The sequence below is a fragment of the Lemur catta genome, chromosome 6 (assembly GCF_020740605.2).
Source record: "Lemur catta isolate mLemCat1 chromosome 6, mLemCat1.pri, whole genome shotgun sequence".
Classification (NCBI taxonomy): Eukaryota; Metazoa; Chordata; class Mammalia; order Primates; family Lemuridae; genus Lemur; species Lemur catta.
The window spans coordinates 91733526-91749697 of NC_059133.1; the positions used below are offsets into that span (position 1 = coordinate 91733526).

Below are 16172 nucleotides of genomic sequence, written 5' to 3' on the forward strand. Positions count from 1 at the left end.
GTTTTATATTTTTCACCTATTAGTTTTTATTTCTGCCATAAAACCAATATTAATAACACATGCATATAATCAAATCGCTGCTAATTATGCATTTGTTGATCACTCACGAGTTACTTTAAATTTCTGTCCCTATGAAAACCTGGTTGCATTCTTATTTAAAAAATCTCAACAAGGTTAATGATTGATACAAGATTGATATGTTACTATAAAGACTTCCTATATTTAAGTGGTCCATATTCATATCCTCCTATGTATAAGTATGTTAATATACATTCTTATATATATTCTTCCAAGTTGTAATATGTTTGGATAGTGTTTATTTCAAGCATACTTTTATAAAACTCATAATTTATACATAATGGGAGAATATTGGGAAAGTATAAATTTGTATAACATACAAGAATTTCTTATAAACTGATTTTCCTCTATAATACTCAAGAGGATTCCCTAAATGGTGTATGGCCTGAGGGCTCCCCATCTTTGAACCTGCACCTCAGCCACCGCAGCACCGAAACAGAGGCCTGTCTCAGCTTACTGTTGTGCAGAATCAGGACACATGAGTGGCCTAAAGGATAAGCAATTCCAAAAGGCTGGCAAAACGTGATGATCAGACTTTTCTCCACCAAGTCAGAGCTCCAAACTGGTATTAAATAAGACAGAAAGAAAACGGCATATAGTAGGAGGAAGGCGATCACGGCTTGCATGGCTCTTATGTGGACTGTGGTGCTGGCATCTGCAGATCCTTTGGCACCATGCTGCATCTTCTTAACATGTTTCCACAGGGAAGAGATTAGCAGGATAAAAGTTGTCAGGGACAAAGTAAAGGGTACGAGAGTGAACGTAGTGTTGGTGAATAAAAGAAGACTGGAAAATTGTACAAAGTTACTTGAAATGGAAATGCAAGTCCTGTTTCTTTCAAATCCATTAATCCAGGTATTAACATGGATGTTTATCAGTGCAATATTAAAAAACAAGAGGACCAACGTCACCAGAAGTATCACTGAAACCACCTTTTTAACTCTCCACTTTAGGTAGAGAAAAATCGAGTTGGAAAAATTGGCTATCTTGAGAAAATGAAACATGCTGAGGCTTGTAGCAAACCAGACGCTAAAATGATTGGCCACTGTCCAGGTGACAGTAAGTGTTCTAGAGAATTTTTCAGACATAAATAAAGCTGGATTAAACATAGATACGTACCAACTTAAGAATATTAACCAGAGCAGAGCAGTTCTGGAGATTGCCAAAGCAGTGAGGATTCGATCAGCCAAAGAGACCTTTCTTCTTTTCACCCAGTCAACACAGTTCACCAGTGCTATGAATCCATTTCCCAAATTTCCAATTATGAATTCCACAATGAAAATGAATGCAAATGTGTTATTTATGACCCTGCCCATTGTCTGCAAGAGAATGCTCCAATGTCTAATGTCACTGCTGAAGATTTCTTAATGCATTTATCTCAAAATATTATGTTTATCTGATTCTTGAAAATTCAATAATAAACTCCCTTTAAAAAACGTGTGTACACAATATTAAATCAGCAACCATCAAGACTAGCTAATGACTGGATTGATAGCTTTCTTCATAAAAATCTTTGTAGTTCCCCAGACAGCTCAGCTGAGCTTCATCCAATTACTGTGTGCCTTACATACAGTAGGTTGAAGTTTCTTGTAGTGGGTGATGAAGGAAATGCTGAATTCTCATTTGCTAATATGCAAATAAAAATTTATTTATTTTCATTGATTTGCTTTCTTTCTTTCTTTTTTTTTTTTTTTTGCTTTATCTATATATTTGAGTCTGTCAACCTGAGTTCTGGGTAAGTACTATTACAAAATTCTAATACATACAGCAGGCAACAAGAATCTAAATTGGTATATGTGGCTTCCTAAGCCCATCCTAAGCACTGAGGTTTTGTAAACACTTTAAAGTTAAGGGTAGGGAAAAACGGGAAGATGACAGTTAAAGGGTACAAAGCCTCAGAGAGAAATAAGCCTTGTTTTGTTTGAGATCTATTGCATACTATGGTTAAAATAGTTAATAGTACTGTATTGGACATTTCAAAATCTCTGAGAGAGTATATTTCAAATGTTCTCACCAAAAAAAAAACTTAGGTACTTGAAGTGATAAATATGTTAATTAGTTTGATTTAATTATTCCACATTAGATTCATAAATCATAACATCACTTGGTACCCCGTAAATATATACAAGTATATAACTTGTCAATTTACAATAAATTTTTTTAAAAAGATTTGATTTTTTAAAAAAAGTTAGTTCTGTAAAAGGACTTATTCATAGTTATCCAAAGCTCTTCCTACAAAGTAACAGTTTTCTAATTTCATAGAAGTCATCATTCTTAGAATGTTGGGCACCAAGAATAATATTTATTTATTGTTTACGTTTTACAAGTGCATGCATACACACAGATTTATGTATTTATTTATTTATTTGGATCTAAATCCCCTTCTCTTTCCAATAATTCAGGCTTTTTACTTCTTCAACATTTATTATGCATCTTGTTCATGCTTAGTATTGTGATAGTGAAGACATTGTTTTAAAAAGGCTTACAAGTTTATATTACATAATATTAAATGTAAATATTCAGTAAACTTGGGTAATATTTTTTCTATGCATTTGAAAAGAGAGAAATCTTTCTGTTGTCCTATATAGCAGTCACTGGGTCTGAATGAGTTCATCCAAAAAGCAAGAATTCTCCTCATTCCATCCATCTCCCCTACCTAGTAGGGCACATTCCTCAGTTAGTACCAAATACCTTCTGATTTTATCCACATCCACTCACCCTCCCAGCAACACTTCTCCATGACCTCCACAACAGGAACCAATGTAGATGATGGACAACACACTCCCTGGCCAAGTGTAAAAGAAAATAAAAATCTCAGGACCACCCCTTGCCCCTCAACAACTCCTCATGCAAAAGGTCAACCCTGGAGGCTGAGTCACACACCACCTCCTTCCAAATGAATACCTGTTATTAACATTATTCACAAGCCAGATCCCCATGGAAAGGCAAAAGGCCTCAGGCATCTAGAGGCACTTCCCCCACAGATCCTTTATAAGGAAATTCCTTATTGGCCTCCCTTAAAGGAGGACATGCAAATTGTAACTTTAGTTCTACAGGACAAGACCAGCTCCCAAAACTAAAGTCTGTTCAATTTCACACTAATAATGTTGATTGTAAGTTTACCTTTCCAGGTGTAGAACAGAGACAGAGTCAATCATCCTTCCACCTACTCAGGGACATCTATCTACATGTTGATTCTTCCTTCACTCCCTTTTCCTCTTCAAACACTCACCTTATCTTATGTAAAATGTAGATTTCCTGGGCATTAACTAAAGTCACACAAGAATGTAACCATTTGCTGCCCACTGCCCACCCCCTTCCTCCCTTTTCTTTTTGTACATCCTCTCTTATTAAATAATGAGTTCCCAAATCCCTCTTCAGAAAAAAACAATCACAGATGCATCTGTCCCTTGTGCTTTTCCCAGGTGAATCATCAAACTTTGGCTTAACAATCCTCCATTGATTGAGATCTTTGGCTTAGTCACTTAATTTTGGGTTGTCACAAGGTAAGGGACTAAGTATCATGACATGATTATTCTTCTTTCGCAGCTAAAAAAGCAAGGGGCCAATGAAACAAATTCAGCAACAGCTACCAAAGAAAGCAGAAAAACATAAATCATAAATTTCAAAGATGACGGAGAAAGATGTGGGGTATTCCAGTGTGAAGATTTAACCCTCACTCTCAGTCCCCTGAAGTGTCATGGAGCAAAGAAAATAAAACCAAAAGATCTTGAAAATTCTCACAAATACCCTACATTTAAAGAAGAGACATACTGAAAAGGCAAATTTTAAGGAAAAATCCTAGTAATAAACGCACAAACATAAAATCAATGTAGAGGCAAGAAGGTCCCCTGATTTGGCTATGTCCAGGTAACAAAGTTGATCTCAGGAAAGAAGAGGAAGAGAAATGCAAACAACTATGGGGGTGGGGGGTGCTGGTGCTGAGAGCAGAGCTCAGCTCCCCAGTGAGAGCTCCACTCATCCCAGAGGGGCTGGCTCCGAGGCCCCCACCCCTGAACATCTGCAGTCCAGACTGGAAGCACCAGGCTTTCATTTGAACCATAGTTCTTAGGGAGTGACAATCTTTTTGAGACAAGTTGACAATGGCAACAAGAATAAATCCCACACATTATATCCAGAAATCAGTTTCTGAGATGAGCGGCGCCTTTATCCATTTCAGTGTCAAAACGGTGTTTAGGTGTATGTGGAACAGGTTATTGTATTTCATTTTAATTTTTGGCATTTGAGAAAAGTTTTATATACTACTATACCAAATGCAAGTAATCAATAATGGATTAATCATTGATAATTCTATCTAAGCATTTCTCTACTTGGATCATAATATCTATAATTATAATCCCCTGCCCATCAATTTATCAATACTTATATTGCTATTTTAAATAAAACTAAATTAGATACTGGGTCAACATAACTCTGATTTAGCAGAACTTCAATGAGATATTATTGAAGCTCCCTTTTTCTCCTTAGTTTTTTGGTAGTATTCTTTTTGAATGTAATTTTGACATTTAAAGGAAACATAGTTATGTGATATATGTAAATATGTGTGAATAAATAGTATACATGAGTATGAATGTATCTATGAATGATAAGCCTTATTCATCTCAGTTGAATTGTTTGGCTACATTATCAGTAAGGAGATTGTATGAGATCACCAACAAAATTAGCATAACTGGTTAGAAATTGAAAACTTGAGCCCTCAGTTCGATATTTTCATTTTAGGAAGAAGAGGAAAAAGTAGCAAGAGAGACTGAGAAGTGGTGCCCAGGGAATGAGGATAAAAACCAGGAGAAGGCAGTGTCCTGGAAGGCGAGTAAACTTTGTCCAATACTGCTGATGGCTCACGCGAGATGAACGCTGACTATTGGCAACACAGACTCACTGGTGATCTTGCAAAGATCAGATTGAATGAGGCAACAGCCTCACTGGAGTGGGTTCATAAGCCAATAGCCGAAGAAGCTTCATAGTTTGATCAACACTATAAACCAAGTGGAATATAAGAGCTGAAAAGTTAACTCCTAAAGTTAGTCTGTGAAGTGGCAAATCCAAGTCTCTCAGCCAGTTCTTAGGACTGAGCCAATACAGACAACGGAAGTTCAGAGACTGAAGGGAAGTTTAAGTGCCCTTGATAATTCACAAGAGTATTCAGGGGGTATTCACATGGTGCTTTCTCCAAGACCTGTAGCCATTTACCAGATAACAGGGCCCAGAGGAAAGGGCATGCATTCATTTTCTCTGGGACTTTTAGGTGTGGGACCTGAACTAGCACTAATAACTGGGTACCCAAAAACACGCTGCAGTGCATTGGATGGAGTGGGAGTTTTTGAATATCAGATGTTACCTAGAGCTTGGTCTCATGTCTATCCCAGGGCAGACCTAATGCATTTGTAGTAATTTACCTCTTCCTGAATGGATAATTGAGATGGACAGGTTGGCAGCTGGCAGAACTCTCACATTACTGCCTGACCAGTAGAGTAAGGGACATTGCTGTAACCAAGACCAAGAGGAAACCTCTGAAACCTTCCCCTCCTGTCAAGACAATGAATAAAAAATAATAACTACATTCTCCAAGGAAATAGAAGCCACCATAAAAAACTTGAAAGATATGGGGAGGGTGTGGTGGTCCTTCTTGTAGCCTTATTAAGTTAACCTATCTGGCCTCTGCCAAAACCAGATGGATTATAGGATGAATGCAGATTGTCATAAACTTAAATGGTACTTGCAGATGCTCTCCAGGATGTGGTATCACTACTGAGCAGAACATAGCCTCTGGCACTTAGTACGTGGCTTTTGATTCAGGGAATGTTTTTTAATCTACACCCATCATGAGGGAAAACCAAAACAATATGCTTTTTGTGTGCTGAGAACAATAGCACTACTGTACTGTTTTATGGCAGGGCTGTCACTTCTGCTCTCAGTTTGACATTTTGCAAAACACCATGCTAATCCAATATATTAATAATGTTACATTAATCGGTACCCATAACAGGAAGGGGCAAGTTCCTTAAACATCATAAAATACTATAACATTAAACAAGAGTAAAATATCAGAAGAAGAGAAATAAACCTGAGAAGATTCAGGGACCTATAACATTGGTGACATTTTTAGGGGTCCAGTGGTCTGGTCCACATGTTGGAGCATCCTTTTTAAAGTAAATGGCATATTGTCCTATCTTATATTTCCTATCACTAAAAAGGAGACACTGTATTTGTTGGGCCTCTTTGGATTTTGGCGCTAACATATACCACGTTTGAGGACATTGCTCTGACCCATGTAGGGAGTTTCCCTAAAAGCTACTGGCTTCAGGTGGAACTCAGAACAAGAGACGGCTCTACAGCAGATACAGGGTGTGGTGCAAGCTGCTCTGCCACTGTGCCAGATGATTCAGCAGATTCAAATCTGCTCGAGGCATGGATAGTGGGCGTTACAGGATGCTGTTCATGTCTCTGACAAGCCCATAGGAGAGGGGGAAAGCAAACCCCTAGTGATTTAGTGCAAGATCATCCCCTCTTCAGCAGAGAGTACCCTCGGTTTGAAAAACAAAGCAGCAAGTGCAGAGGATTAAAGCAAGCACAGAGCCCCTCTAAGCACAAGGCCCTGTGTAACTGCACAGGTTATATACTTACAAATCCAGCCACTATTGGAGGGCACAAGTACACCTGAGTGGCACAAGGAGTGAACTGTATTGGATACAAACTTGTGTGCTTCCTCAGATTCTATTGACCATTTCCTATTCTGCTGGTCAGCACCTTGCCTGGTCCAGACCAGCTTTCCATTTTGGACTGAATGGAATGCCACACTGTGGGCATGAGACCTGACTTGCTAAATGGCCACCAAGGAGCTGAATGATGTAAGGCGGAAAAGCAAAGTTGTTAGTTCTACTTCAGGTGAACCCTGGCCCGATGGGAAATAGAAGACAGAAGAGAGCCAAGAAGATACATTCCCACTCCTCTCTTCCGTGGACTAATGCTAGATGTGGTTCCCCCTTGTAGCCCTTCTGGAAAAGCCCCGGGGAGCAAGTGCACAGGTACCATGGCCACCATGCTGCTCCCTCATTGTGAAGTGGCCACCAGCAGAGTCATACGTCACATCACATTGTTTCACGTCTTCTCTTGCCTTAATTTCCACGTCTCCCCCATTGCTGCCCTGTACTTGCCTTCCCAAATAAATGCCATCACTTTGCTCTCAGATATTGGCTCTGGTTTTCAAAGCTTGAGGCTAAGATGTTCATTCAGTTGTACAATTATTATTTATTCACTTTTCTATGAGTTCATAATATAGCAATGAAAAAGTTCATTTAGAAAGGATACTGAAAAAATATTATGTAAAAATAACTGCAGCTAGTTCCTAAGTCAATTTTTAAAAAATCAAATGCCATTTTTGTATACAATAGCCAGCTATAAAATATCACAATAAAAACATACCATTCACAATATGAAAATGCAAACATCAAAATCTTTTACAAGCTTTTCAAAAACTCTTGTAAGAGGTGTTGTCTAGTTTTGATGTTTCGTCTTGTCTTCACTTACCACACCTGATATAGCTGCATCAAGGCTATATTATAGTGATATTTCCCCTAGAATTGTGAAATAGCCAAACATTTACTCTGAGAAATGCTTCCATTTGAATAAGCCTATAACCTCAGCATGAAACCAGAAAAGGAACATTCATGCAACTGCAGATTTTGTGATGGATTTCATTTCTATTGGTTTATCAGCCTTAATATAGTTCATTTATTCATTCATCCACCAATTTATTTGTTCATCAAAATATCACTTTCGACCAACTAGTCTATGTGCTGGCTTTAGGTCCTAGAAGTCAACAATAAGTAAGACAGACTGATTTCTACTTTTATAGCGCTTACATTGTACGGGGGGGAGATATATGATAAACAAAAAAAAATAACATACAGATCTGATTTATCTTAAGGTTTAGAGAATATTGTTAACATTTTGTAATACCAAGAATTAATATAGTAAATACTATAGTAATATAATATTATAGTAATATAATAAAACAGATCTTTAAGACATTTTCTATAATTAATTTATAAGTTTCATAGATGCCATTTAATATTTGCAGAAAGGTTCATTGGATTATGTTTTATAATTTCTATATTATTTTTATAATTTGGAGCATTTTTTAAGATAGGGAAGATTTGAGTTGCCTTATCTGAAGTTTAAAAAGAATTTTATGGATGGAAGATAAAGGAGATGATTGGCAATTCAGAAACTCAGAGGTGATTTAGAAAAAAACTGAAATATTTGACATCAGATCTCAACTTCAAAAAAAGTGTTCTTTAATTCAAAAACTGGAGGAAATGACTTTCATAACTGCACATGGAAACTTATAACAGCATTGAAAACAGGCCATGATCATAGCCTGTTCTTCATTCCTATTGTAGGAATTTTTTTTTCTAAACTATTCACATACTTGTATTAAATCTAATATTCCTCAATACTGTTTATGGCACACATAAAATTTATTCTAAGTATTTTTGTCACTCTTGAATTTTATTGTGTGCATCTTTTTCTAACAACAATTGTTTGCTTTATGCTAAACATAAAATAAGGATTCATGATGGAATAAAACTTACCCCAAAGATACATCCCTATTATTAATTTATAATTTAATGTTCTTACCATCCAAAAAATTAGAACTTCAAGCAATGAAATCTAAATGCAGTGCGGTACATGTGTGTGGTATAAATTACAATGGGAAATGACAATGATTTCCTGAGATAAATTGTCAGTTCTTAATAACGTACAAATATAGATCATAAATTCTTCAATTGAAAGATGACATAAAATATGTATGAAATACAGATGGCTTTATAATTCTGAGAAATTTCTTACCATATTTTTATAATTAGATTGTGTGAAAAGAATTAAGTATATGTTATTGTCAATATTTCTTATGTTTTCAGACACATGCACACACACACATTCTTTTTTATAATCAGTTTAGGTAAAAGAAGTTATACTTCCAGTTATACTTTTGGAAATCTTTCAAATGTATATACTATAGAAAAACCAGCAGAAAATATAAAATGTTTCAGACACCATTAGTTTGTTTTCTGCTAGAAAACATTCAATGTCCCTCTTACTAATCTGTGGTGTTGAGGATTTCTGTCCTTTCACCCAGCAACTTACCTGCCACAAAACCAAAAGAAAGGTCTGTTTTAACTTCTTGTTTCCTAAAAGTTGGATGAATGAATGGCTTGAAGGATAGATGATTCCCATAGCTTGGAAAAACAAGAGAACAGGTTTGTTCTGCAGCCTGTTAGAATTCCAAACCAATGTGATTATAGACAGAAAGTAAATGGCAAATAACATGAGAAAGGAGATCACAGTTTGCAAAGCTTTTATGTGGACCTTGGTGCTGGAATCCTGAGATATTCTGCCATAAAGCCACATCTGCTTGAGATGTTTACACAGAGAACAGATTAATAGCAAAAAGATATCAGGGACATAGTAAAGTATATGAAGTTTGGTAGCGTAAATACAGTCCTATTTGAAAGATGTACAGTGCTCCTCAATTTGATCTTCCAAGTCACGTTTCTTTCATATTCTTTTGTCCACGTACTCTCATCCGTGTTTACCACTGCAAGACCAAAGTCCCCAGCAGTATCACCAAAACTGCACTCTTAACTTTCCTCTTGTAGGTAAAGAAAAATAAGGTTGGAGAAATTGGCAATCTTGAGCAAATAAAATTACTGAGGCTAGTAGCAAGCCAGATGCTAAAATAGTTGGTTACTGCCCAGACGATATGAGCAATAATTCTTACTTCTACATTATATAAATCTGGATTACACGCATTTCAATACCAATTTAATATTACGCAGAGTAAACCAATTCTGGTGACTGCCAGAGCCCCGAGAATTTGCTGAGCTGTGGAGATATTCTTTCTCTTGATCCAGTCAATGAAGTTTACCAGTGCTATGAAGCCATTGGTAAAATTTCCAAGAACAAATTCTGCCAGTGCTAGGATGGAAAAATAATAGGTATAAAACTTGTGTCTGAACAGGAGAAGAAAAAAAAGAAAGAAAATGCAGGCATAATATCATGGATTGTGATTCCTTTAATATCCTGACCTATTCTATGTGCACTTAATTTACAAATGTGCAGTAATGTTCTTTTTTTCTTTTAATTTCAGTGACCACTATCAAGCAGGAAAGCACCGGAGTATGACAATGGATGAGTTCGATGCTGTCCATATGGAAAACACGGTTATTACCAAACAGCTCATATGAACTCTTATTCATCCACTGTCTGTTTTTGCCATAGCTGGAATATTTCATGGCTGATGAAGTGAAAGTTGAATTCTCATTTGCTATCTTGCAAATAAAGATATATTCTCTTTCATTGTTTTGCAATTTTTTCCTTCTATAACCTCTCCATAATTTGTGTCCTGCAACTTTAGCTGTCAGTTAGGGAAATTTTAAAATCCAGTACATATAACAGCCTTCCATTTAAATCAGAACTTGCTTTGCACATAAAAATGTCTTTCTAAAAAACACTAATGACCAAGTAACCCTATCATATCTTCTCTTACTCTTGTCACTTCCCTGTATTAACTAACCACTTATGCTAAAAATGACAGCAAAGAAAGAAAAGTACAGGGCAACTGAGTTTCTTCTCCTTTCAGTACTTCCTTACACATCTGTAAGGCAAAGGTAGGGTGTTGATACAGTGTGCATGTCAAGAAGTGAAATAAGAGTAGCTGAGTTAGTTCTGTGCAGTGTTTCTACTGTTTGGTAAGAACAATATACATATGCATGTACAAACTACAAAATACAAATTGTGGGATTTCAGCAATTCTGCATACAAGTTCAATGTTCTTATATTTGCATTTAAAATCGGCATTCCACAATACAAAGATGAGCAGTAAAATTCGTGCTGATAATTGCCATTTTTAATTTATAAAATTTAATTCACAGTATAATTATCATTTTTCTTCACCTAGAATGACATTTAGTTGCAAACAAACACCAGTCAAAAGAGAAAGACTGTAGAAGATGGAAAAAGATTTATATTTTAGTACCTTTAACGGTACTTTTTTGATGCTTTTTGAATAAGCAGTCACAGATTATCATTTTTGTCCTTTTCCCCTGGACCTTGCACTCACTCCTTGCCTTTCGCTTCTTTAACATCATCCTCTCTACCTGCACCCTCCTCACACCCAAGCTATCTATCATGACGCCCCCCCCACCCGTTAATTTCTTGAAAGGATGAACTAACTGGCCCACCTGCCACTCATCCTCTCCCATGTCGTCCACAACTTTTTGCAGTCTAGACTCCACCTCTGCCGCGCTATTAAAACTGCTCTCTCCAAGTTCATGAACTGACCTGGCAGCTGGACCAGGAGCTGTTTCTCAGACCCACCCTTGGGATGATCACTGCATGAATGACATGGACAGTCCACTCATGTTGGGTGTTTCTTCCCTTGGTCACATTTGTCCTTGACTTCTCTGGCAGTTCCTTCTCTATCTCTTTTAATAATTTTTCTTGTGCCTGACCATTTCTAAATGTCAAGAGTTCCCTGAAGACTGTGTGCTTGCTTCTCTTTTTATTCTACATACTTTTGTTTGGACACTTCATCTATCATCACTCTTTATGTAACTGCCCTGTGGGGATGATCCATTAATCTAGGATTTTGCCTAGATTCCAAACCTAAATTTCTAAACTCTTGACTAACATATTTATGTGGATAGTATCCACTAACAGTTCTTAGTGGCTTTTAACGTGCCAAGTACAGAACCACACCAGAGGCAGGGCTATGAAGTGGTTGAAGATACTGGCACTGGAGCTGTACCTGCCCGAGTTTAAATCCTGAGTCCAACACATACAATCTGTGTGACCTTGGGAAAGTTTCTTAGCCTCTCTGTGCCTTAGATTCCTCATCTGTAATATAGGAATAATCAAAGTTAAAATATGTAAGGCACTTAGAATAGCGCTTGTTACATAACCAGTGTTATTATGTTATTGTTGTTTTATTGTCCTAAAAACCTGATGAGACAGGTACTATTGTTTTATCCATTTATACAATGAGAAAACTAAGTGGGCTGTCATGGGTCATGATGGAATCTCAAACTGCAGATGTTTAAATCTTAACTCATATTTCCCATTACAATTGAACTATCACGTAGCCAGGCAAGGTGGTGCGTGCCTATATTCCCAGCTACTAATGAGGCTGAGGCAGAAAGATCGCATGAGCTGGAGAGGTTGAGGCTGCAGTGCACTATGTTTGTGCCTGGTAATAGCCACTGCACTCCAGCCTGGAATCAGCAAGACCCTGTCTCTAAAAAAGTTTTTTTTTTTAATTTGACTTATTTTCTTTTAAAAACCTACAGTTCATAAATCACTGTAGATCCTATCAAAGAGAGCATAACCTATCTTGCTTTAAGAAATATAAGTAAAATTTGGTGGATTAAAATGATATTACTGAATAATATTGTATTTTTCTGGACAGAAAGCTTTAAAATTCCTTTTTGAAAACAGAAACTTCACCTCCCAAATCTCCATCTCAAATTAGGTTATTTCACTTTTCTTAGTTCCGCTTGAAAATATAGTAAAGAAAAGATTCAATAGAAAAGGCCACAAGGGAAGCGTAGGACTCATTAATTACATTTTTCAAGGTTTAGGATTTTTTGAGTCTTCTTTAACATGCATAATCAAATTACAACATCCATTATGATCTGGACAAATTTTTAAGTTAAAATATAGTAAGCTGCTACTATATGCCGAGCCTTGAAATAAAGGAGGGTAGAAGGGGGGAAGATCAGTATTTATTTAGGTGTCTTAGCCAATGAACCAACGACTTATCTTACCTTTAAAAGTTCTGAATTTCCCTCCTTTGCCATGGGCATGCCTTTTTTACTGGATGGCCCATTCTAACAGGGGGAGGGACTGCAGAGGGTTTAAATGGCGCTGCAGCAGGGTAAACACCAGGCCAGTCCTGGTCAACAGCCATTGCCTCTGTCCTAGGAGGGAGTGCCTAAGAAACATACAATAATTTCCTATTTTAAGTAGAAACATTCTTTAATTTTAAAGCAAAAAGCTGCAACTACAAGAAATTAAAGCAGAACTGCAACCTATGTCGAATCTGACCTCTCACAAAGCTGCTGTTGTTCAAATGAAACAACACTAAACCTATTTAAATATCTCTGCACGCTCTCCTCAGACCCTCTGGCAAGGATCCCCTTTCAAATTACATTTCCTTCACTAATACTTTATTTATTTAACTACACTTTTAGCAAAATTGTTACATTTTGTTTATGAAGGAGCCACTTAATACATTTTTGAAAAATTTCTAAAACCACTTTCATGGAAGTCAGTACAAGAGGGATCTTTGTGAACTTGGAAATAAGGAATATGGAGAATAAAGAATAAGTACATGGAAATAAGTAAATTAGGGTAAAACTGATTGAATACATCCATAATGAGAAATTATATCTCTCCTAGGCCCAGGGAAAAACTAGTACTTGATAGTTACTCCATCACATTAACTTTTTTTTAAACAAAACTCTATTAAATAGGAAGGGATGGCCAGCGTACAAAAGTAGAGTTTAAAGTGGCAAAATTCAGCAATGCCCATCTAAGCAATATCAAAACCAGTGTCGTGCATGTCCTAGAAGCAGGTAATATTCCTGTGAAAATGACTGGTCTAGATGATTGCAATTTGGTAACATTTAACTTCTAACTACTGTGCCTTTGCGCTGACTCCTCGCTCACCAACTGACCTTATAATTTGGCTTCCTCCACAGAGATGCCCACAGGGTGAGACTAAACTGGTTTCATTCATGCATACATCCCAGGCTGCAAGACCATTAAAGGCATCACCAAAAATAGTTCTATATTCTGGTTTATACACTTGTTTCCTGGGAGCATGTATGTGAGTGAGCCCACCTCTCAAAGATGATCCATTCTTTGGGTATTGACCAAAAAAACAGTCAAAGACTAACCCCGGCCAGAGCTGGGGCCCGTAAACATGACCTTATAAAGCTTTCTCTGACACCACCCCTTTGCCTCATAATGAATACGTGTCTCATGTTAGAACTTCGGGAACCATTAAGATAGGATATAGTGAAGTATATAATTGTTTACCTTTCTTTTTGAAAGCCTTTCAGTTTTGGATGTTCTTTCTGTTGTGTCCAAAAGACAACACAATAGTTACAGAGAATTTTACAACACAGAGTTAACTGTTCAACATCAATCATGATCCTGTTATTCTAACACAGTTGAAGATTTTTGGTAACATAAAAATGAAACAATAACGCATTTTCTGTAAGCTCAAGGACTAAAACCATCTTAAGGAAAACAAAAAGTCAGACATAGCTAAGAAAATTCTATAGTTAATTAAATAAAAAGTTTATTGTGATTGCTGATACAGTGAACTCATCATCTAAAGAAATATTTACAATAAATTTTAAGGTTCAGTTAAATAAGCTCACTTTCCCAAGTTAAAATATCTAGTTAGAAATAAGTATTTTGAATCTTTCAAGATAACTAGTTTGAAATGTTCTAATTATGCATATACTTGTTCATATTTAGAATTGCTCTATTCTTACTACCAAAATAATAGTCCTTCAGTTTTCCCTCCCCAATTGCATATTAGAACTACAATAACCAAAATTACAGCCATTGCTAATAAATCACACAACTATAGAAGAGGGCAGACTACTTATACTAACCACAATAAAAATATGAGGCAATTACCAATCAACTTTATTTCCTTTCATATGGTAATACCAGCAGTGAATGATATTTGTAGATAAAATACATCATCAAAAATTTTTCAACCTTATTATATATCATCAGTTAGTTATGTTATATTGTCCTGAATAAAGAATTTTTAGCATCTGTAACAGTCTCCTGGTATTCTCAGTCGGGTTCTATTCATAACAACAAATTGAGTTTTTCAAGTGGTGACACATAGTCATATTAAAATAAAACCCAAATACAGTAAGAGGCCAATACAGGTACCAAATAATGAATGGTAGGCTACCCTGAGGAATTATGTAGCACTGAATAAAAAATAGAATATTTTTTCTAATATTCCTAAAAAAATAAATACAATGGCAGATATTTGTTGCAGCTTTCTGTTTTCTTTACAAAGAATATTTGGGCCCATTGCTAGCTACAGAAAAACATGAACTACATTTTATCATCACAAAATAGCCATTATAAAACTCATTTTGCAGCCTCAATTTTTTTGAACTCTGATTGAAACAAAATGTTCAGAAAAATATTCAGATTTTTAAAAAGCTTCATTCATTGATAGCCTGAGAAATGTACACTTAATATGTTTACACAGATTATTGTTTTGATGTAATGATGTATTTTAAAAAGACAAAAATAAGAAACTTAACACTGTAAAGGTTTTTGTTTTGTTTTTGGATTATTCAGAAATTATTTCTACAAATTTTTTGGAAGAAGGAGCTTCTGGATATAGTCAAGTTAATAGTATACTAATGTCCCTCGAGTTCTTCCTTATGAGGTAAAAGGATACAAGATCATGGCTGAGATTCTTTAACTGCACAACAATTTTGTGGTGTTTCATCAAAAGAGGAGTTTTTCCTATATAGTAATTTAGCCCCAATAATCAACATTGTTAAAATTCAGTTGTGGTGAAAGAAAGATCATTCTGACCTCTTCAGGAACCAGCTGGTATAAGAAATCTGGATCACCATACTTTTTTTAAAATATGATCTTTTCACCATCTTCTTTATGTCACAAAATAAATGCTCTATTTTCTCCGTACTGTATGTACACATATATTTAGAAAAATACATAAAAAGACAAGAAGAGGCAAGTAGAGGCGTGGCTGGCATTTAGTGGGTGCACTGAATACTTTTTAAAGGAATTCCATATACTGATTTTGAAAGCACATAATGTCATACTTACATAGCTGCAGTGAACCCAGATGTGACAAAATCATTCACACACTGGTTCCTGCTCTCCAAATGCTCCATACTGGGAATGCGAATGAAAAAACTGTAATAAAAGACTCATCTTAAATGCAACACTTTATTAAATAGAATATATTACAAATATTTACATTAAATAGAGGAAAA

The 16172-nt window shown here is 36.1% G+C and overlaps 1 protein-coding gene and 1 pseudogene across 1 annotated transcript; both read right to left on the reverse strand.

The window, feature by feature from the left end:
- Positions 1–434: 434 nt before the first annotated feature.
- TAS2R14 (taste 2 receptor member 14) lies at positions 435–1394 on the reverse strand. The gene has a single exon (XM_045554392.1). It carries the CDS (start codon positions 1392–1394, stop codon positions 435–437), a length of 960 nt encoding a protein of 319 aa, XP_045410348.1.
- Positions 1395–9105: 7711 nt separating this feature from the next.
- Positions 9106–16070, reverse strand: LOC123640612 (annotated as a pseudogene).
- Positions 16071–16172: the final 102 nt, after the last annotated feature.